This window comes from Crocuta crocuta, unplaced genomic scaffold (assembly GCF_008692635.1).
Source record: "Crocuta crocuta isolate KB4526 unplaced genomic scaffold, BGI_CrCroc_1.0 scaffold38, whole genome shotgun sequence".
NCBI classification, from domain to species: domain Eukaryota; kingdom Metazoa; phylum Chordata; class Mammalia; order Carnivora; family Hyaenidae; genus Crocuta; species Crocuta crocuta.
Window position 1 is genome coordinate 2,939,266 of NW_027532605.1, and position 23,836 is coordinate 2,963,101.

General features: G+C 36.8%; 1 protein-coding gene across 1 annotated transcript in view; it reads left to right on the forward strand.

Annotated features, from left to right (window-relative positions):
- Positions 1-23,836, forward strand: part of STAT4 (signal transducer and activator of transcription 4) — a 116,793-nt gene that overhangs the window by 79,969 nt on the left and 12,988 nt on the right. The window contains exons 7-16 of the mRNA XM_077780207.1: positions 1,263-1,355; positions 2,226-2,304; positions 5,420-5,505; positions 6,952-7,103; positions 8,888-9,046; positions 9,764-9,856; positions 13,020-13,079; positions 13,382-13,399; positions 13,487-13,580; positions 15,840-15,884. Of these exons, the coding sequence (XP_077636333.1) occupies positions 1,263-1,355; positions 2,226-2,304; positions 5,420-5,505; positions 6,952-7,103; positions 8,888-9,046; positions 9,764-9,856; positions 13,020-13,079; positions 13,382-13,399; positions 13,487-13,580; positions 15,840-15,884 (879 nt within the window). The remainder of the gene's footprint in view (positions 1-1,262; positions 1,356-2,225; positions 2,305-5,419; positions 5,506-6,951; positions 7,104-8,887; positions 9,047-9,763; positions 9,857-13,019; positions 13,080-13,381; positions 13,400-13,486; positions 13,581-15,839; positions 15,885-23,836) is intronic.

The window sequence follows — 23,836 nt, forward strand, 5'->3', positions numbered from 1 at the left end:
TGGGTACAAATTAAGATTCTATGACTACTATTATATGATATTCTCATATATTCTCAACTCTCCTTTTCTATATCCCTCTTATCTCCAGTCATTGTAGTGTGTGTGTGTGTGTGTGTGTGCATGTGTATGCGTGTTTGTCTCTTCAAATGTCAGATATCAGTCAAATTAGAAGCTACAAATAATCTGCCAGTACCACATACTACCATAAAAGAAGCACTGTTGTAAATTTCAGACCTTCAAACCAATATACAAATATATGGATGGATATATGTGTGTGTGGGGGTACATGTGTGTGTATGTGTGTGTGTGGAGAGAGGGAGAGAAAGAGAGAGAGAGAGAAATGATGGAAGACAAAATCAGAGGGAATTTTATAAATATTTTCCAATCTGAAGAACGTGGTGTAGTTGAAAGAACACTTGACCTACGGCCAATTACATGGGTTCTACTTGAAGTTCCACCCCTGACTTGCTTGGTCAAGTCATCAGCCTTTCTAACCGTAGTTCCTCACCCAGCTATAAGGTAAAGGGGTTGTTCATGTTCTAATTCTCATCTCTGGTTATCTATTTCATTTGATATCTAAGGAACACACTCAATTTCTTTGTATCTGAGGAACACTCAATGTTAGATTATTTGAATAGCCAAGAAATGGTGCTTGGAAAAGTTGGTTAGCACCTTTCTATTTAACTAGGCTAACATTTTCGGCTAGTCTTTAGTGAACTCCCTTTTGCTCTGGTGTGAAAGCAAATCTCATCCCAACGGATTCAACATCTCTAATTCTGAATTTAAGTCCAACTTAACGTAGTCACTATACTCATTTTAAATTATATGTATTCATTTTATAGAATTTCAAAAGTAACAATAGGTCTGTTATAGAACATTAGGGGGAAAAGTTTAAGCCATAAAATCATCTGTAACTTCAGTTATATTCATTCTGATAACATTGTGGTTATCAAAACGTTCTTCCAATCATATGTACTTGAGTTCACATGTCTATACATATACCCATATATTTCTACATACATATATATATGAGAAATAGAGATCACAAACATACGGTGTTTTTATAATTTGCTCTGTTTCTTAACAACTTAATGCTACTTTAAATGTCATTAAATATTTTTCTAAAGCATGGTTCTTAATAGTTGTAGAATGGTCCATATCATATTGATCCAAACCTCAGTTCAAAGTATGTTACATATGCTACATTTATCATAAGCTTGTTTTATCACCATCACTAAAATTTCAAGACATTCTTTTCACAGGGACCTCTGGAGAAATCCTTACAAAGTTCTTCAGTTTCAGAAAGGCAGAGGAATGTGGAGCACAAAGTAACTGCCATTAAAAATAGTGTGCAGGTGAGTGATCTCATAGAAACTTAGCAAGGATGCCTCATACATCTAACTGCATATTTTTCTTATGTGCCCAAAGCTAATACATACAGAAGTCATAGGGTAATTTGTCAATAAGATACATATCTCTCACACACTATGTTCATATTAGAAAAGATTTCTTTGGGGGAAGCTTTTCAACTTCAGTTTACTGGAGACCGTAGCTCCCCCCACCAAACTCTAAGCCTCTAAACCTTCACATGTGTAAATCTCTGCATCTTCATCTGTATAAGTGAGGATAACCACCACCATGGGATTGTTGTGAGGACTATAATATAAGAAAAGCCTTTAGCCCAGATCTTGGCACTTATTACCTATTATGTCTGAGCAGAGACATCACCAGGTTTGGAGAAAAGCAAAGTGAAATCTCGAAGCAGAAATAAACAGGAGACATAGAAGAAGCATAGATATTTTTCTAAGAAGTAGAGAGGGAATGTAGGCTGAATTGTCATAAAGTACAGCAGATTAGAATAGAGCCTTTAAGTGAAAAGATAATCGGTACATTAATGCAGGCTATATGGAACTAAAAGGGAAAAGGTATCCATATTCTCCAATAAAAAAAAGTTATTAGCAGCATCATTTGGAGCTAACTGAGAAATAAGAGGCAGGCTGCTGAGAGATTTCCAAACAATCAGGAAGAAAAAAAGAAGAGAAAATTTTGTCTGCTTCTTCCAGTGCTGTTCAAACTTCATGGGAATTAGCTCTTTAGAAATGTAGTTGAACAAATTTGATCTAGGACATGACTAAAGCACCAAATAGTGTATTTTGAAATACTGATATGATGTTTCCCTGGCATGCTTAAATGTAACAACAGAGTATGTTTTCTTTTGTAAAAAGATGACAGAACAAGACACCAAGTATTTAGAAGACCTGCAAGATGAATTTGACTACAGGTATAAAACAATTCAGACAATGGGTAAGTTTTTATTTCGTCTATAATTCTACCCAGGGACATAAATACAACATGACTAGGATTTCCTCTTTAGTGACAAAATTGATAAATTGATCTACTTCCCTAAGTTAAGTGCTTTGGTGTTTGAAAAGAGAGTGCAGGAAAGTATTTTGCTTCCTCTTTTCTTCTCTCTCTCTCTCTATATATACATATTTTTATTTTATTTTATTTTTTATCAACCAATGCAAAGTAAATTATACAGCTCATGAGAAGTCAGAATCAAAATATCATTATCACAACTAAGAAAAATAATAAATTCCCTAGCATGATCAGGAAATTATTAATGTCATCCCTAGGTGAGTTTTTTAAATAGAATTTCTTAAATTGTATGTAGAAATGTAGGGTGGCTTAGTCGATACAGTGTGAGACTCTTGACCTCCGGGTCGCGGATCCAAGCTCCGCAAATGGCCTCCTTTAAAAAAATATTTTTTAATTGAAAGTATAAATGCGATTCACTGTAGGAAAGTTGGGAGGTAGACAAAAGCATTAAAAAATTAAAAATCATACAAAATTCCACTATCTATAGATAAACAATGTCAAAATTTTAGTACATTTCCTTCCAGCCTCTTCCCTATATATTAAAATACGTATATTTATCTGAAAAAGACTTGAGATAATCCTTTACATAGTTTTGTGTATTGCATTTTAAACTAAAGATTTAATTTAAATATCTTCCCAAATCATAAAAAATCTTTGAAGACACAATTTCAGTACTTGTATGAATGTCAAAATTTAAGGACACTGCAATTATTTGATTATCTCTTTGTGATTAAACATTGAGTTTGTTTGCAATTAGATGTTGTTTAAAAAGTGGAAAGGGAAAAAAGCAATGAAAGAATGAGAATCTTTATAAGGTCTAAAATTTACAAGTAACAGTGGACTGATCATTTGAAGTATGCTGCTCTTAGTGGGACAATGGGAGAAATTCCATTTAGGTCTAGATGAGATAATAGGATGTACCAATCAATTTGCTGGCTCTGGTAATTGTACTATACTTACGTAAGATATTAGAGGGAGCTGGATAAAGAACAAATGGACACTCTGTGCTATTGTTGCAACTCTTTTGTAATTCTGAAGTTGTTTTCAAGCAATTTTTAAAAACAAATCAGATAAAAATCTCTTCTTTACAGAAGCATTTTTAACTACTGAGATGTTAGCTTAAAATTTATCTGGAAAGAACTATGGATGACTGTGACCAAAAGCAGTGACTGGAATTTATGGATGACTGTGACCTTAACTTTCATCTAAGATTTAAAAGCAAAGATATTCAGATAGGAATCATGTTTGGCATAGGTGAGGAGTGACGTGTTCTCCTGGCATCTTCAGAATGTGTTGGCGCCTATGAGATGATATTTAAAATAGTTATATTACTTATATGTATAATTTTTCCCTTCAGAAAATATGGCACAAACATGGGTTTCATCAGATTATTAAAGGGGTCCACGAACCTAAAAAAGTTTAAAACTGTAAATTTAATTAAGCATTACAGTCCATTGAATGCAGTCTCATCCCAAATCTCATATGGGAACCACCAATTTAAGAAATAGAATGTAGGGACATCTGGGTGGCTCAATCAGTAGAGCATGTAACTGTTGATGTCAGGATCATGAGTTCAAGCCCCATGCTGGGCATGGAGCCTACTTAATTTTATAAAAAATTTGTTAAAAAAAGAAGTAGAATGTAACAAAATACATTAAATGATAGAATTGTTTTGAACTTAACATATTACAATTAGAGTTACATTGATATTATAGGTGTTTCATGAGCATTACGAAGAATAAAATTGATCATTCTATCACTTAAATCAATAATTTTGTTGACTATAGTGAAATAAAATGTTTTTTTAATGTTTATTTTTGAGAGAGAGACAGAAAAAGAGAGAGAAAGAGGGAGAGACAGAGTACAGGCAGGGGAAGGGCAGAGAGGGAGACACAGAATCCAAAGCAGGCTCCAGGCTCCAAGCTGTCAGCACAGAGCCCCACATGGGATTTGAACTCACAAAGCACAAGATCATGACTGAGCTGAAGTCAGACCCTTAACCAATTGAGCCACCCATGAACCCTGTGAAAATGAAATGTTTTAAGTGAAATGAAAGACACATGGGAGACAAGTTACATCTTGCTGGTCAAGACTGAAAAGTATTAGCTAATGAAGTTTTGAGTTAATAAAATGCTGTAGAAGCAAAATTTTTCTACATTTGGGATCTAAGAGTTAGTGAATTTGTGAATACAACCAAAAAATTATTTCCTGGGGGTCAGTACTATTTTGTAGAGAAATTGGGCCTATGTTGTTTGGGGGCCCCCCTTTTTTTTTTTACAATCACACAGGTCAGATTGGCATTTCCACCCTTCACTTTTCATAAATAAGAGTGGTGGGTATAAATAATCTCTTGCTATATACCCATAGTTTAATGTTCGAGTTAAATAATACAATGTTTATTACGTCTCCCATTTAAAAGGATAAACCATCCTGAGTTTTTTCAGTCTGAGATTTTTCTTACTTTGTAACTCTTTCCTACTTCTAGTTTTACTGTGAGGCAAGTCCATTCTGCAAAGGAAAAAAAAAAAGAAAGCAAAAGGTTTCATCTTTATTAGTTCATGAGACTAAGTGGATAAAACTGCAACTCTTCAGGCAGTTTTCCATAATTCCTGGGTATCAAGTAGGGTGGGGCAAATGGGTAAAGGCATCAGGAGGAGTCAGATATGATTAATGGGCACAAAGACAGTCCCCTTTCTTTACTACGCCAACCAGGTAGGGCTATTATCAATGTAGAGGTATCTTAAAAAGAAATACATTTCAAAAACTTTTCTACCTCTCTCTCTGTCCCAAAAAGGAACATGGTGTGAAGAACGGTCTTCAGTCAAGGTCTGTAAGATAGAGAGTTCCTCACTGGCTTGCTTGGTGGTGACCCTTCCTGGCAAATGAGCAGATAGGGACTTACTTTCATGCTCATCTCTAACGGTCACACTAGGCTCCTATATCTTGAGACTTGAGGATGGAAATTGCAGCAGACTTGGCTTTCAGGACAGAGGGCTTTGCCTTGAAGTGGACTCCACATCTCATCTCTTTTCCTTCACAGATCACGGGGACAAGAACAATGCCCTAATGAATCAGGAAGTTTTGACTCTGCAAGAAATGCTTAACAGTCTTGACTTCAAGAGAAAGGTTAGCAAACTTTAATTTGGCCTTTTGCCTGTTTTTCTCCTTTTCCCACATCTGGTCCTACTGAAAAGAATCAAGCTCTTGAATTCCTTCAGTCCTATTTAGGTTGAATAGTAAATGGCAGCGTTTCTAGGAAGAGTGCTTCTCTTGCTAAGTGTACAAAGCTGGACCTCTCTTGAGTTTATTTGTCTTGCTTATGCTGCACATTTACTCTAGCTACCATTAATTTCAAGGTGAATGTTTCACCCAATTTTTATTTGCCGCTATTTCAGACATGACTGTTTCAGATTCTGTACTTAATATGCTGCTATGGGTTCTGCTACACATGTATAATTAAAATATTACTTGATGACTACTAAAATTTTAATAGAAAAATCAATGCTCCAGTTTCTACTCTGAAAAATGACCTCATGCTAAGTAATTTCTTAGATTTCAGGATAGTTCATTGACAACTGAACATATTCAATCTAACCTTCTTTCAAGGAGAGGAAGAACTTTTTTCTGGCTCAATGAATTATTTTAAAAAGAGGGGAAACATTTCTATTACAACTTTCTCTCTCTCCTTGAAAACAAGTGCGTTTAAACCTGAGCAGTTACTGATAAATCAAGAGTTTATTTCTAAAAGTTAGGTTTCATTTTTTTGTACAGGAATTTGTGTGAGCACAAATAAATGTAAAATTTAGCTTCACCCTATATTATAAACTTTAACAGTTAGATATCAGATTTTAAACATCAAACATTTAATCCAAGATAAGCTTAATGCTTTTATGAATAATAAATCTATGTTGTATGTTTTATGCATGCCATCTTATTCTACTTTAAAAATAAGATTTTAGGACAGAAGGAACCTTGGAAATAATTCCATCCATTCACCTGATAGTATAGATCAAAATATAAAGTTCCAACAAATTAAGTGACTTATCCAAATTCACATAGCTTGTCACAGAACCAGGATAGGAATTTGCAATTTCTAATTCCCAGGCCTTTGAAAGGTATACTTCTCCCTAAACCCAGATAAAGTCCTAATGAAAACTAACACAGAAAATCTCCAATTTTAGTCATTGCATTTAAAAATAAATGCATAAACATATTTATAAGAATATAAATTTAATCTATGTCTTTTTAAATAACAGGGATACGGCTGTGTGACTAGAAGATTCAATATTGTCACAGGAAGTACAAACTCAATATATTTATACTAAATGACTTTACATTATGAGATTGTTAACTGTGGTCGTGCTTCTTTCTTCATGATGTTATTTAATTGTGATAATTTAAGTTTTGAAAGGCAGTGCTATGATAACGAGAAGGTAGTATTTGATAAAGTATTTAGTGAGAATTGTAACCAAGCCTGTATCTTCCAGGTCAGAGAAATTGTTTTCCAGGTTGAATTGAGTGACTTTGGTTGTGTCTCCTCAAAATCGTTTCAGTAGCCACCTTTGCTTTTAGGAAGTCCTCAGTAAAATGACACAAATAGTCAATGAAACGGACTTGTTAATGAACAGCATGCTGATGGAAGAGCTGCAGGACTGGAAGAGGCGCCAGCAGATTGCCTGCATTGGAGGGCCGCTCCACAATGGGCTCGACCAGCTTCAAAACTGGTAAAACAAATTGACTTTAGTTTCTAGTGAAAACCACAGGAAGTACAAAGCTTCAGTGTAGCTGAGCCAGAAGTGTATATGTGTTTTTTTCTTTTTTTTTGTTTTTTTTTTAAATGTTTATTTATTTTTGAGAAAGAGAGACAGTGTGGGAGCGGGGAAGGGACAGAAAGAGAGAGATGGAGACACAGAATGTGAAGCAGGCTTCAGGCTCTGAGCTGTCATCACAGAGCCTGATGCAGGGCTCAAACTCACAGACCATGAGATCATGACCTGAGCCAAAGTTGGACACTTAACTGACTGAGTCACCCAAGCACCCCCACGTGCTTTTAATTTTATTCCTTTGGAATGAAAAATAAAGCATCAATAGAAGTCTATAGAATGCATAAGAATTGCTTACTTTTCTCATCTAATATATTAATCTTAAAAGACTCAAGTGAATTTTTGAAACCTGCAAAAAATACAGCTTTCTCTAAGGACAAAAGAAGCACTAACTTCAAAAGCTTGAAAAACGATATCCTAGTTTTTAAAGGGGCATCTTAAGAACGCAAAGTTCCACATTAGTTTTGTGTTTTCCATAGTGATTTATTTTTGTATTTAAATGAAAAATCTCAAATGGCTAATACAACAGGCATCCCCTACCATATGCATAGGCAATCATATGCAGATATCCTTTGCATTCGAAGAAAAATGTTGATAGGGCTTTCTTCTCCATCAGTGCCACATAAAATTATCTGTTCAAATGAGCACTTAGAAAAAATAATTAAAAAGAAGGAAAATGTTCAGCTGAAATCTAAAATTGCTTTCAAAGGGTACAGTGCAATACAACAGAAATATGGCATAACTGGGGCCACTTGCACTAAAAGCTCCACCCCGCCAGGCCCACTTCTCAAGAAGAGTAAGGAATTGGGCTCTTTTTAAAACATACTGATTTTCCTCACTGTAATCCCTTGTTTTGAAAACAAGATAAACAACAAAGGAAGCGATCAAGAACTTAGCAGATAACCATGCTTATACCAAATTCTGTGGGGGATTGACCGGATCTTTTCACAGCTCTCTGTGGGGAATAAACTTCTAAGTAGAAAGAACTGCTGTCAGGGCCAGAAGGATTTAGCAAGTCTGTCCAGACGTCCTGACTACTCGGGAGTTGACAGTCCCTTCAGTGTCGCCTTCAGCCTCTCTTCCCTAAACTTCAGGCCCAAGCACCCACCTCCATTTCTGAGGTGAGGTCACCACATAGTGAATAACTCTAAATGCATACCTTTCTCCAGATAGATACGCTGATAATTTTTGGCTAATACTTGGGATTTGTAATACATATTGTGGTAGGGAAGGCAGTTCAATTCATACTGTCGTTTTTCTTTAGTATTCTTACACATAACACTCTTCATATCATGTATTTTTAAAGTTTTATATTTGTTCTTTCTCTACCCATTAGTGAGTACCATATCCTTAGCATATGTATGTTTAACAGATTTGTAAACAAAGAAAAATTAAAAGAGATTTGGCTCCAGATGTTGACAAAATTTTGTAAATGATGTCTATAACTACAGGTATAAATGAGAAAACGTTAAGAACATTTCCCATGCATCATACACCTTAGAGGAAAAACCGACTCAGGAAATAAACATGAAGAACTGTCACTAACTTTTAATGCAATTAAGTAAATGATTGTACTAATTGAGTAATTATTTAATAATTTGTTATTTGCTAATGTGGTTAAGAGTTAAAATGGTAGATTGTTAAGTGGGTAAACTATCTGCTGATTTTCATTTGTTGTTCAATAGTTTTACACTATTAGCAGAAAGTCTATTCCAACTCAGAAGGCAATTGGAGAAATTAGAGGAGCAGTCTACTAAAATGACATATGAAGGGGATCCCATCCCCATGCAAAGAGCACATCTGCTAGAAAGAGTCACCTTCTTGATCTACAACCTTTTTAAGAAGTAAGTAAAGTATTATTCATCTAAATGCCTTATGGCAGCCTCCGAGTTGTGGGGTTGTAAGGACACCCTGGCTGGAGTTTTAGTGTTAAGGTGAGGGAGGATAGGCAAGTGTTAAACAGTGAGCCTCAGACACTATTACAGAAAGGTAATAAAGCTCCAGAATATTCCAGAAGGATTTCTGCTCTTCACTATTCAACACTTCTCTCAAGAACTGACTCAGTTTTCCATGAGCCAAACACATCATCCAGCTGAAGTTTATTTTTTACATTTTAGAAAAGAAGATTTAAATGATTTCTTCTTAAGTACATATCCAAGAAATGAAGGATAGAGACCACATTTATGTGCATTATTAGCTCATCTAAAGAAAAAAATTCTAATATCCAGAAATTCTAATATCCACTTCAGAGATGTCATGAAATTAACTTTTTACTTCATGTTTAGTATGATAAAAATAGACTTTTGTTCTTGACTCAGGTATAACAATGAAGAATTATTTACCATGGTGATTTAGGGACCATCTTTAGGCATTTTTTTCCATCTCCTGGTAATTATTTATGAGAAATCTTTGGAAAGATTTGAACTTAATGGACATTTGAATGTCTTCTAAGTGTAGAAAATTTGGATCTTTTAAGAGGACAGCATCCTGTTTCTCTGTGGTTTTCAGCCTGTCAGTATTTTCAATGTTTTCAAGATGTGCTTTATTTCCTTTTAATCTAGCTCATTTGTGGTTGAACGACAGCCATGCATGCCAACCCACCCTCAGAGACCGATGGTACTTAAAACTCTCATTCAGTTCACTGTAAAGCTAAGGTAGGCAGAATGTGCCCTATCATTTCATTTGTTTGTGGAGCCACAGCCACTGCATTAATTACTACCAGTTTCTCTCATAGTGCCTTTCATTCACTCTTCTTTATTAAACACCTCCAGCATGCCCAGCACTGAGCTTTGGTAGACACCCTCAGAGATGTTAATATTCAGCTTGTAAAGAATATGACAATAAAGATGAAGGCATGAGGGATATTAGCACGACAGCATGGAATCATGGGATTAATGGCTGAAAAGGGTTGACTTGGGAGAGGCTAGCAAAGACTTGTGGTCCCTCTGAGGAAGGACCTTGCAGGAAGAGCAGAGACGGGAAGGAGAGTGGGATTATACAAGAGCCAGATGACAGAAATATTGACTTTCTGGGTCTGTTTTGCAAGCATGTGAAGCAGGGAGAGGTAGAATTGAGCAGACTGAGGACAGAATATGGAAGGCTTTGAATATTTTACCCATGAAATATGATGGCACCTTCTTCCTCTGTGATTGCCCAGCAACTAGTTTATAGGATTTTCCACGAAAACTCTCAATGCTGTAATTTTCAGTATATCCTTACTATGTACCTGATCTAAAGACGTATGACTTTTGTGTTATTGTTGTTGCTTTGTCTGTACATTTGATCCTTTCCATTAGCATGAGAAACTAAGACGTATCAGTTTCCCAAATGACACTTAAAATAATGAATTTGAGCTCAAAGTGCCAAAAGATTTTCATCACGCATTAATCTCCAAGTCCCCCAAGCTTTTTATTCCTAATCGCTAAGCACCCCTGACTAGTATATGAGAGGTGATGATGCCATGGTAGATGGTGATTTAGGGCCCCACCATAGGGTCCCTGATCACACATCACTATTGGAACTTTATTTTTATTTTATTTTGTTTTGTTTCATTTTATTCATTTCAGATTTATTGAGATGTAATTGGCATGTAATGTTATGGAAGTTTAAGGTGTACAGTGTAACAACTTGTCTTACATAAGCTGCAAAATGATACTACAATAAGTTTAGTTAACATCTATCACCCCAGAACTCTATTTTTAAAGGGAAGGCATTTTTCTTCAGTTTGCATTTTAAAAACCTGACTTGAAATTCTTAGTCATTTCCTTTGTGTGAATTTTGCAGTAAGACTTAAGAACCAAGAACAAAAGGCAGAGGCCAGGTTCCCTTTCAAATTTTCATGATTTTCAAAAGTTATCCATTCATTCTTCATCCCTACATTTCTTTATAACCCAGAAGATAGTAACACTAAAGGGAAATAGGATACACCAAAAGGAAATAGGGGTGGTGGACATCCTACTTTTCCCTGAGACACCTCCAGAGATAGCATAAGTCTAAGATGCTCTCTGGGACAAAAAGGGAGATGAGTAGGGAATGCTTTCAGCCAAGAGTTCAGAGTAGAAGAGGCCCCTGAATGGGCACCACCTTGCATGTTGTTTGAACTGATTGCCAGGAACTCAGACCATTAGCCCCTGATTGGAGTGTTCCTGCTTTCCTCTTCCACCTGACTGTTGGTTCCTATCCTTCCCTGTACCCTGTTCTCCACTGTCTTGATAGATGATCCTTTACTTAGTATTCAAGACTTTCCCTAAAACCCCTCCCTCCCATAGCATTCCAGCCTCTTATTTCAAGATGAGGCATGACGTGTGATTCCCTTTAGTCATCAGCATCTTAACAGTGGATCAGGTCCTTCCTGAGGTATGATAGAGAGGAAGGTAGAGAGGGAAAACTTGCTGCCCTAATTCATATGACCTCCTCACCCTTCACTACTAACAACTACATACTTATCATATTCCAAACCCTAACACCAAACCTGTGTTTCATACAGGATTTTTAAGGAGCCTTTGTCATATTCTACCCACACTTTTGTTTGGGCTGTCTATCATCTATGATTATATTTCTCTAATGCCAATCACTGCTCATCTCCGTTCTCCATATTTCCATCTTTTATATTTAGCTGGACTTCTTCCTTTTATACGTAGCCACGTCCACATTCCTAGGGCTGTCCTGGGTATACAGGAGGAGCTCAAAACATGCTGAGTAAATGAATGAGTTTTGGGATGAATGCATGATTGGGATGAGTGAGTGATGATTGAATTAATATCTCTGAAACTGGACTGAACCCACAGAAAGGGTATATTAGAGGTTACGACTCAAAAGAGTTGAGAAAAGCAAAAGAATAAGAAGGATCTGACACCAGAACAGGAAATTAAAGGAATTCTTACTCTGATCTTTAATCACTTGTTTGTTTGGAATTCAAGCTTTTTAAGTTATGAACATTTTTGCTGTTACTTACATAGTGTATTTAAATATTGCAAATACATTTGAATTGGAATTTTTCAGATTCCACCAGAGACCTGGTTTTTCTCAGACGTTTTACCATAAAACAGTAATCATTGAAACATTTGGTTTTTACCAAGCTTATAATTTTTTTATGATATGGGAATAAAATGGAGCCATACTGATACACTTGAAAAGAATTTTTTCTTATGTTTAGACACTTAACCCAAATTTGGGCTTTAGCCAAAATATATGACTGTTTTTCTGACTTAGCCAATGTATTATCCAACATACATCAACTGAAGCAATATGGAAATACATTCCAAATGTTTGTTAATACATATGAAGTGGCTGGTGTCAATATTAGTAACATGACAAACTAAAGAGGAATTGGACATTTTTATTTTTATTTATTTTTACTTTATTTTAATTATAATATGATTAACCTACAATGTTATGTTAGTTTCATATGTACAATATAGTGATTCAACAATGAATCATGCTAACATAACTCAAGATAACCTAAATTCAATTTATATGTATAGAACATAAATATATTTAAATATTTAAATATAAAAAGGCTGAGGCACCTGGGTGGCTCAGTCAGTTGGGCAGCCAACTTCAGCTCAGGTCATGATCTCACAGTTTGTGGGTTCGAGCCCCACATCGGGCTCTGTGCTGACAGCTAGCTCAGAGCTTGGAGCCTGTTTCAGATTCTGTGTCTCCTTCTCTCTCTGACCCTCTCCTGTTCATGCTGTCTCTCTCTCTCTCAGAAAGAAATAAAAAACATTTTAAAAATTAAAAATAAATAAATAAATAAATATAAAAAGGCTTTTAGCACTTTTAATTTTTGGCTCTGATTCTTATTTGTCTTTCCAGACTGCTAATAAAATTGCCAGAACTAAACTATCAAGTAAAGGTGAAAGCATCTATTGACAAGTAAGTTTCTAATTTCACTTTGAAACATGAAATTGTGAGACTTTGTAAAAAGAACTCTCCTCATTAGAATAATTTCAAACTTTTAAATGTATTTCTCTAACATTACTTATCAGTGTACTTCAAATATTTGACTTTGAAGTTCAAACAGTTAATAGAACTCCAATGAAGACTTTAAAAAATTTTACTATAAAGTCTTGAAATGAAAATTTATGACTATATTATACTATCCTCTAAAGTATCAAAGAAAGTTCTTACTAGATCTACAAAATAGCTCATTTTAAGGAATCTTCTTGATTTTACAGGAATGTTTCAACTCTAAGGTATGAAATTTATTTTATCCCTTTTTTGCTGTTACCATAAATGTATTTTACCTGAAACCATGTAAATAGCTAAGATTTTCTCTCTAGCAATCGAAGATTTGTCCTTTGTGGAACTCATGTCAAAGCCATGTCTATTGAAGAATCTTCTAACGGAAGTCTCTCAGTAGAATTTCGACATTTGGTGAGTTCAACAGTAAAGTTACACAAGCTTCTCACCCTCCCCAAATCAGACATATCCTTAAGAATAGGCCTTATAATTCAATGTCTTTTGGTTTCTGGCATTTCTTATGTGAGATTAAGGGCCATACTGAGAAATAAAACATGCCATTATTGAAGAATTAAAAATTAGAAACTGGAACTTTAACTCAGAAGTCCAAGTTCTCAAAAATGGTGAGATAGTACCTATGTATATACAGCAATTGGTCAATATAGTTTGGAAATGATAACAGAGATAATTGGTCTTGTAATGGATAGGCATTTCTGGTTTCATTTTTTGACTCTCCCCAATAAATGATATCCAGCAACATGTCTGGCTAAGAGTGCTTTCATTTTCGGAGTAGCCTGGGGGGAGGTAGGATGTTCCTGGGTCTGACGGTTGCACAAGGTTTGCCTTGGCATGTCTAGAAAGCTTCTGACCCAGCCTCACCCTGCTGCTTTTTGTTCATACCACTTCCTCTTAACCTATAGTTCTCTTCCTGCTTTCTTTCTAATTCTTCGTATAGTTCTTAGATTCCCAAAGACTCTACTGCTTTTCCTGCCAGATGCATGCTGCTCGTGGTTTATTAGCACTCAGAAAGGACCTCACCCAAATGTTGGGGCACCACTGAGTCAGCCTCAAAGGGTCTAGTTTCTAAAAGATAAAAGATAAAATTTAGATTAATAGATATCTGCATATACAAATTTATGCTGGGTTTTTTTTTTTTTGGTCTATAGTATTAAAGAGTACATTTCTTTTTCACTGAATCCCTCCAGTGTGAGACTGATCAATAAATAAAATGTAATAAAGAGTCATGTATTTTACATCTTTATAACTAACACTCTTTTCATGTAGGTTCAATTCCTATCCTTAAGAAATTTTCAGTAATCGACAACTTTGCTAATAAATAAAGCTGTAAAAGACCATTAACTTAGAAATGTCTAGGGGCACCTGGGTGCCTCAGTTGGTTAAGTGTCCAACTTCAGCTCAGGTTATGATCTTTCAGTCAGTGAGTTCCAGCCCCTCAGCAAGCTCTGTGCTAACAGCTCAGAGTCTGGAGCCTGCTTCAAATTCTGTCTCTCTCTCTCTCTCTGCCCCTCACCTGCTCATGCTCTGTCTCTCTCTCAAAAAAATAAACATAAAAAAAAAAAAACTTAGAGCTGTCTATCTCTCAAAAAAAGTCATGTGGAAAGGATAAGGAATATACCAAAAAGAGGTTAAGTCTTTATTCCAGCAGTTATAATATATAAAATAAGAAAATCTTAGTTTTTACAGTGCTCTTCTGGCTACAAAGCATTTATATATACCCATTACACACACACACACACACACACACATATTATCTTTTGCATAATAACTTTTTTAAAAATTATTTTTGAGAGTGGGGGGGAGGGGCAGAGAGAGGGGTACAGAGGATCTGAAAAGGGCTCTGTGTCCACAGCAGCGAACCCAATGAGGGACTTGAATTCACAAACTGTGAGATCATGACCTGAGCCTAAGTCGGACACTCAACCAACTGAGCCACTCAGGCACCTTGCATAATAATTTGAATTGCTTTTTAATACAAAATTAAATGTAGGAAACCAGAGGCAAAAATTTTTTAATTAAAAATCACCTATAATCTCACTACCTTATAACACTATTAACATCTTTACTTTTGTTTTCATTCTTTTATAATTTTTGTGTATGTGCTTTTTAAGTGAGATCAGACTATACACACTATGTAAACCGTTGTCTGCCTTTTTAAAAATGAAGTCATCTAGATCGTGAACATTTTTGTGTCCCTGAGTCTCTAACGCCATGTAGTAGCTTACCGTGCCCGTGGCACACAACCCCCCTACCCCCACGTTTGTTTCTTTTCCTCTGTCTTGGACCTGGTTTCACAGGGATTGAGAACCATCGCAGCTTAGCTCAGGGGATACCTTCCAGGTACAAAGGAGTGCTGAGTAGATTTTAAAACATCCCAGCGTGATTTCTTCTTTCTGAAATGTGGACTGAAAATCATAGTCTTCACAGTATGCCAACTTCCTCACTTCCCTCAGTGAAAGTTTCTAAAATGACATTCCATGAGATGAAACCGGAAGGTTCTTTCTGTTGAATCTGGGCACCTGTGTCAGGTTTCCACAATTAGAAGACATCTGGGTTACCGTTCTAGAAGGCAAAATTGTGGTCCAGAAAATCACTCTGATAGGTATGACCGACTTGATATTTAACTGATAATGCTGTTATTCTTTTTTTACAAAGCAACCAAAGGAAATGAAGTCCAGTGCTGGAAGCAAAGGAAATGAGGTATAAAATGATTTCTACAAGATAATTATTTTTAGGAAATAACTCTATCTTATTTTTACAAAGCTCTTAAGCTGCCCTTTACAGTTTTATGTAAAATCAAATTCATGTTTCTCTGGTTACAAATGTAAAACTTGGTAAGTGCAGACAGTCTAAAAATTTTTGTCTTAAAGAGAAGATAATAGAAATTACATATAATAACACCCTTTTAAAAGAAAAACTTAACATTTTAGTTCACATCATTCCAGACCTTTATCTATGTATATATCACTTTACAAAATATATACACATTGTTTCATAACCCGCTTTTTTCCCACGTGACAGTGTAAGGTGAACAGCTTTCCATAACCTTAAATACTCTTAGAGAACATCACTTAAAGTGCCCGCACCGAATTATATTTCACAGGTGTGTCATAATTTCTTTAGTCATCTTCCATTATTATAAAACATCCTAAAATCACTTCTTTTCCACAGATGAGAGGTAAGTCTCAAACCTTCGTGACATAGTATATGATAATCAGACATGAAAAACGGTCCTGTTACTTTATGGTATCAGTTACCTTGCCTTATATTTAAGGTGTTCCACTGGATGAAATTAATTAACAGAACAAACTAATGCGGTCCCAGTGTTTGCCTTTGAGTGAGTAAATAATAGAGTGGGCAAATCCTGGGTTGGAAATAGCCTTGGGGATCATCTGTTTCGTTGGACTAGATGCTAGGACACACATCTGTGCCTTACATATTTGTAAGTAGAAAACCTGGGTTTGAGTGTCTTCTGGCCATGACTGAAAATGTGATCCTTGGCAAATGATCTGATAGAGAAAATGTTTTCCTCTTACAGATCAGGGAATAATGCCCAACGTTCTCTGTTCAGAGATGCTGCATATGCAAGATCATCTATACAATGCAGTTATAAAGTAGTGAGGCTTATCTCTGGTGTGGTTGATATGGATTCAGTCTCCTGGCTTTACAGTCACAGCTTCTATGAGAAATCTCTTTGAATTATTTGTAAGGATAAAGGCACTTTATAAAATCCAACTTTCAACTGCAATCAGTCTAGCCCTCCCCACAAAACCACAGTGACTGACCACAGCAGGTTTAATACTCTACATTTTTCTCTTCCAAAAATTTTTCATTCTCTTAATTGTGTCTTAGAGAGCATTTGTCCAGTACTACAGCCACGCCAAAGATGAACTAAACCTTCCTCCCAGGGTAGAGTCTGGTCTCAGGACAGAGCTACAAACGGATGTCTACTGCCCAGATATCACAGGAGCAGAGCTTTTGAGTTTAAGAATATTCTAGTAAACCGATAAGCAGAGTTATTGTTCCCACCTTGTAGAAATCCATAAGCATTTTCTAAACTTCCTAATTGACACATTAGCACATTATAAATAAAAAGCCATTTCACACATCTCACTGGAATTCTGGACAGGGTTGCAAACATTTCAAGCAGCATAACATCTCTGAATACTACTTGCTAAGTCTGAATAGACGAAACACAATGCTTCTTAACCTTTCTAAAGTAAAACAAATCAAATGGAAATAATCTAAATAGTCAACTCTCCAATACATTGTCATCTTTATAAATGTAAAATCAAAATCTTTACTCAGCTTTCCCTAGAGAAGTCTAAGTAAATCATCTTCTACTATATAATAGCCAAGCAATGTCTTATTAACACTGTCTACTTATATTACTTTGAATGTATTTATTTCCTCTTGTTTTCTGATTAATCATACAGTCATGTCAGAATGATTTTATTCTTCCTTTTTTCCCCCTCAAGTTTGCTAGATCAAAAAACATTTTATTTTATGCTATTCCTTGAGCTCCCCCTGTTGATAGAATTGTAATATGACTCCTAGGTATATTTAAAATAAATCATAGACCTGAAAGTTGTTTTATGTACTACAGGAATAACTGAGAAGTCACAAAATATATGAAGTGGGCTCAGAAAGATAAGCAAAAAAAAAAAAAAAAATCAAGGGGTTGGCCAGGCAGTAGGACTGATCAAAAAAAGTCAGGAAAGGGCCTAGGGAAGATCTAATGATAAAATGGAGTCCATAAAGTCATAGCGCCAAAGATTGTAGTAATCAAAATATCAGGAAAACAGGAAGGTAGGATATTATACCTCATTTTCAAATTTCAGATAGTAGTTGTTCCTTATCTGTGAACACCTGCAGCAGTTCGCAGCCTGATAAGAATTTATTTGATAAATCCCCCTGTGGCATTTACTATATACTGGGCGCTGAGAGCTTCACTGACATTGATTCATGTAATTCTTGCAGAGGACCATGAAGTAGATTCTATTAGTGTACTTATTTTAGTTAGGGAAACTGAGGCACAGAATGTCAGGCCAAGATTCAAAACACAGCTCTCCATGCTCTTGGCCACTAGGCCATGCTGCCTCTGGGATCAGAAGACCCGCCCCAGGAGAAGCGCTGTTGGTTGGCACTGAACTTTGCCTTCCTCCTGCCACTTATCTCACCATGCTCCCTCCGTTTGCTGGGATTCCAATACGGGAGATCTTGGCAGGTATGTGAGGAGCGTCTCATCCATTCGCCTCTACTCCAGCCGCTGCCGTTACGGTTCTCACTGTACCCACCCAGGCAGAAATCACATAGCTACCTCACACCAGAATCCTCATAAAGTTTAGAAGAAATTTAAAAGAATGCTTTCTCAGAAAATGTTGTTTTTGACCCCCCCTTTATGTTTAACGTGCATCAGTGAGGGAATGGGAAATAGCACCATGCTGGGGTCTGCCTTTTAGAGGCAACTGATCTGGCACAAGCCACTGATCCTCACTAATTCCCAATTCCTAATCTGTAAAATGGGCATCATGTTGATCTGCACTTATAGGGTTGTTAAGAGGAACAAATGGCATGGTCCAATGTGATGTGCTGTGCGCATAGACGTCCGCTATGGGGCTTTTCCTGACCAGCCCTCCAGGCTCTCCCTTTGTAAAGAACAGGCATTTACACAAGTGAAAGATGGCACCTGACTTAGGACAAACCACCGATCCTTATTCTTCTCTGCCCATCTGCCAAAGTGCTTGGCTGGAGATGTTCCCTTTCTAGGGTCCCTGAGCACATCCCTCTCTGGCTCCAGGTCCCTGAAACCTCAAAGGACCACATGTGTGTGCCATCTTTATAGGATCACATGTCTCAGGTTCCTACTACCACCCCACATGTCCCCACCGCCTGTCTGATAGGCGTGCGTGCGCACACGCACACATACACACACACACGCACACACACACACACATACACACAGAGCCCCTCAGTTTTGTTTTTGTGGTTGTCAGAACTTCGGCTGTATACTTATTGATTGAGGACAAACCAAGATGTCATGAATGGTAGTTTCCCCAGGGGCGCCACTCCAAACCTCCCTAGCACCCCATGGCTGTTTGACTCACATCCAAAAAGAGGCAGTCAGGATGTTCAGGGGTTCTGGCTATAGGATTGGATGAAGGGAGGAAGTTGCATTAGACCCATACTGCCCCAGAAGGACCAAAGAGGTGCCTTAGAAGTCACCTCTGGATTTGGGGGTGGGGTGATGAAAGGTGGAGCTCTGGGTCCCCCACCCCAGCTTCAGTCAAGATAGCTCTGTTTTATATATTTTACAGATTGGAACCCAGATGGGGAATTTCTTTTCAAGAATGTGTTTCAAGGTTAAAAAACATTTGAAAACCATTGGATTTAGACAATTTCTGAAGCTTTTTTTGACTAAGGTTCTATAATCTGCAAAAGTGCAACATAGGGTACAAGCTTTACTTTTTTGAAAAAATGAATTTAATTTTAATAATTTGCTTTGGAATTTCACAACATCTTTTGGAAAATTTGTAGACATGCTGTCACAAAATCAAGGTTAACAATTACTCCTCCTTTCTCTCACCTTTGTTCTTTTCCTTGGAAGAACCATTGTGAAGAAACAATTTCATCACCTACCAGTGGCCAAACTCGGAAGACATCAGTTCGTCCCTATAAAATAAACATTCCCAGGAAGCAGCCTTTCCCATAGGTCCTTATCTGGCAAAAAACTGACTAGAGAGTATTGTTGAAATGTGGAAACTGTTCGAACAGGAAAGCTGGAATTGTAGTCTCTCGAGTTTGCTCTTTGTCGGTAGGCTTTAACTGATAAATGACAGTTTTAGCCTCAGACTGAGGTGTTGGGTAATTTTGTTTATGTGATGGAAAGTCATGAAGCACAAAGAAGCTATTAGTAAAGCCTGGGTGACTTGAGTTTCATTGAACAGAACAGTCAAACAGATGTTCTTTCAAGGTTCAGTGTTTTCAGACACAGATCCACTACTCACACGCGAACTAGCCCACACATTGTCACAGGAAGTTGATTTCCTTCTGAACAATTTAAGAAGTTGCAACACTTTTGAAAAGAGACGTCCATACAAGGATAACATTAAAAGGTAAACTTTTGATGTGACACCCTGCACACAGTCCCCTTATTTTACAGGCTGAGAATTAGTTGTCATTTTCCATCCATTTCCTCTGATTCTGTGATTGAGGTCTCTATCTCCTGTGATTGTACCATCATTTCCCCTTTTATCATTGTTTCCGAGCATCAAAGCCAATGTCTGGCACATGATAGGTAGTCAACAAATATACTCTAGGTGAATGGATTGTTGTTTTCTATTCCACGTAGTCTTCCCCGTGCAACATTATCATAGATTATGGCTCGTTAAGAGATGAGCAAGGAATTTAGGTGAAAACTACCTTTATCCCAGCCATTTTCTTAAGAGAGGCTTTCTGTCAAGTCAAAAGCCATAGCTATTTGTTAACATAGTCTAGACTTCCAGGATGTATTATTAGGCACTGAGCAGAGGAAAGAAAAGAAGAACATGGTAACATCTATACCGACCTTTCTAGGGTAGTGTGTTTTTTCCCACGTGGAGACTGGTCAAGCTGTTCTGCCAGTTTTCCAGTTTCTTAGCAGATTATCCAGTGTCTGCTTTTCTTTACAGGTACAATAAAGTCAATCCATTTATATTATTCAGTGCCATATAATATAAATATCATAATTATGGATATTTTAAATCCATAATCATCTCAGCTGATTAGGATGGCTTTTAACACAGCCATTAATGGTGCATCTTCTCCACAATGTTTTCCCCAGTCTATAAAGAATGGACCCTGAGACTGTGAAATTGAGTAGTGTCCCTGGCTTGGGCTGCATTGATACAGTAATAAAGATTGTGGCCGATGGCCACGCAAGCTTTGAAAGTTAACAATGCTTCCTTTTGTCAGAGCACTTTTCTCCAGTCATGTGGATTGGATTGTGTGTTGCTCCCTTTTTGGATTTCATTCCCAGTGTGCCTTACAACTGCATTGGAGGTTTTAAGTAATCATTAGATATTAGTTTCAATCACTGAAGAAACCTCTCACCATCTACATTCCAGTTCAGTAAAGTAATAACCAAAGCACGAAGCCTTTTTCCAACGTGAATGGACAGCTCTGAGTGTCATTGCTGTGTCTATAGAGTCCTGGTTTCTCACACTTTGGATTGTGAACAGACAGGTGCCATAACACAAAGATCTGAGGAAGTCATCTGTAACCATGAATAATTATATCATATTTACATTTAACTGTATAAAATAGACTATAGAGGCTATTAATATGGGGAAGGATTGGACATCATAGTCAAAAAGTCTCCCTTTAGCTGTTCTCCAGCTGTGCCCTCTCCCCCCCCCAACTGAGAAAGATGTCTGTGGAGTCAAGGCAGAGTGCTTTCCCAGAGTCCCAGGCACAGATGGCACCACCAATGCAAATATTTCTAGGCACAAGCAGAGGCCAATGAGCCACACTAATCAGTGAGGTTCCTCACAGAGGTGGAAGGTGAGAGATGGGCAATGGTCCAAATTGGCCCACCTTTTTCCAGGCCGGAACTTCGAGGAAGTGAAACCTGGCCAATTAGATAATATGAAAGCTTAGATGTCAAGGCAGAAGGCTATATCATATATCAGTTTGTTAATTTGATTTATAATGGTTAAATGTTTAGACATATGGTATGTAGGTCTCCATCTGTGCTTGCCCCGAGCCTCTTAAAGGTTCTATGCAGGCTCATATCATCCTGTCTGCCATTGAACTTAGTGAGGATGTGAAAGGCACCCATTAGCAAACATGAAATTGTGGATTCTTCATTTGTGTCAGAGTTTGCATAGTTAAAGCACCTTATATAGGACGGTGAGATTCTCTGTTGCTTAAAAAATGTGGGTTTTGTTGAACTTGATGCCTAAACACAAGCTGACTACTTCATCTCATGCTCAACTGAAGAAATAGCAATTTATTTATTTCAACACAGGAGGGGGTTTGGGGGGGCGAAACTAGCTGTTTCATGTGCTGGATGTACTGGTAGTAATTTTAGGGATGGTCTAAGGGATTTTCAAGCAAAATTTCCATTAACATAACTTTCTACTAACCCAGTAAGAAGCAATCCCATGAATCCAACTACCTGAAGGCAATGTAAGATATCACAAGGATCTAACCCAAGAGGGAGAGGCATCTTTAACTTTCTACTTCCTTCTCAGGAACAAATCCTAAGTTTAACATTACTCATTGTCAATAAAGTCTTCCTCATGTAATTGTCCTTCATATCATCATATTAGAACTATTTTTACTATTTGAAACTTAATACAAGAAGATTCCAACTTGTTATTAATACATTTTCAATATTAGATCATTTCTTCCAGAGTTGATTCTGCTGCCTCCAACCCCACCCTGACTTTCTGGTCTCAGTAATTCCACTTCTGTTTACAGGTTCCCATGGGCTTTATTTTTTTATTATTGAAGCCATCTATATCATCTCCAAATTTTCCACAACTCTTTTGAGACTAAACATAATATGGATGCAGCACATTGAGACTCATTGCCTCACAAATTCTACCAGAGGTTCTTGTTAAAATGTAAAACCTGATTCAGCAGGCTTAGGATGAGATCAGAGACCCTGTTTTCCTAACAAGCTTTTAGATGACAGTGTGGCTGGTCTTGGCCACATAGCAAGGTAATGTAAGATTTCATCAAGGAAAAACAGCAATTTCTGTCCCACTCCTTCCCACTCTAAATCTACTTTCCAAAGGTGATCATTTTTTGAGCTTAGGTATTATGCTAATATCATACTAGCATTTTTTTAGAGAAAGAGAGCACAAGAAGGGAGGGTGAGAGAAAGAGAGAGAGAGAGAGAGAGAATCTCAATCTCAAGCAGGCTCCACACCCACCACAGAAACCAACACGGGACTCAATCTCATGACAGCAAGATCATGACCTGAGGGAAATCAAGAGTAGGACATTTAACTGACTAACCACCTAGGTGCACCTAGCATTTCTTGATTTAAAAAGAAATGATGTGTATATATATATATAATAAATGTGTATATATATATAATATATATGTACATATATATATTTAACTCCTGAATTCTTTCTATAAAAGGTTAAACTATGGCTTTTGTATACCAGATCTCCATATATGTAAATTTCCCCCCACCTTCACAGTATCATTGTATAATATATTTTAGCTTAGTCAATATACTCAATGTTTACATTACAATGAGTATATAAAAATTGTTAACAGCTGACCATATATCATAGTGTAATTGTATTTCCATTCTTGTATTACTTTTAATCTTCCCTGGATTTATTAGTTGCCTCAATTTTTTTATTTGATCACTTTATTTTATGTACCTGTCACTAATATAACCCAAAACCCTTTTTCAAAATGTGAAAACTTTTTACAATATGGCAAAACAAGTTAATCTGAGTTTTTATTTTTTTCTTTTTTCTTGGCAACATCTTCTGGGAACCCTCCATAGTTTGCTCTAATTTGGGCTGATTTCCCTCTGATTCTATTGCACAATTATTTTTTTTAATTACTTTTGCCATCATCCTAGGAAGTGCATTTTCTACTTTACTAGATGTTGAGAAATTATTATGTAAAGTAATGGTACCTA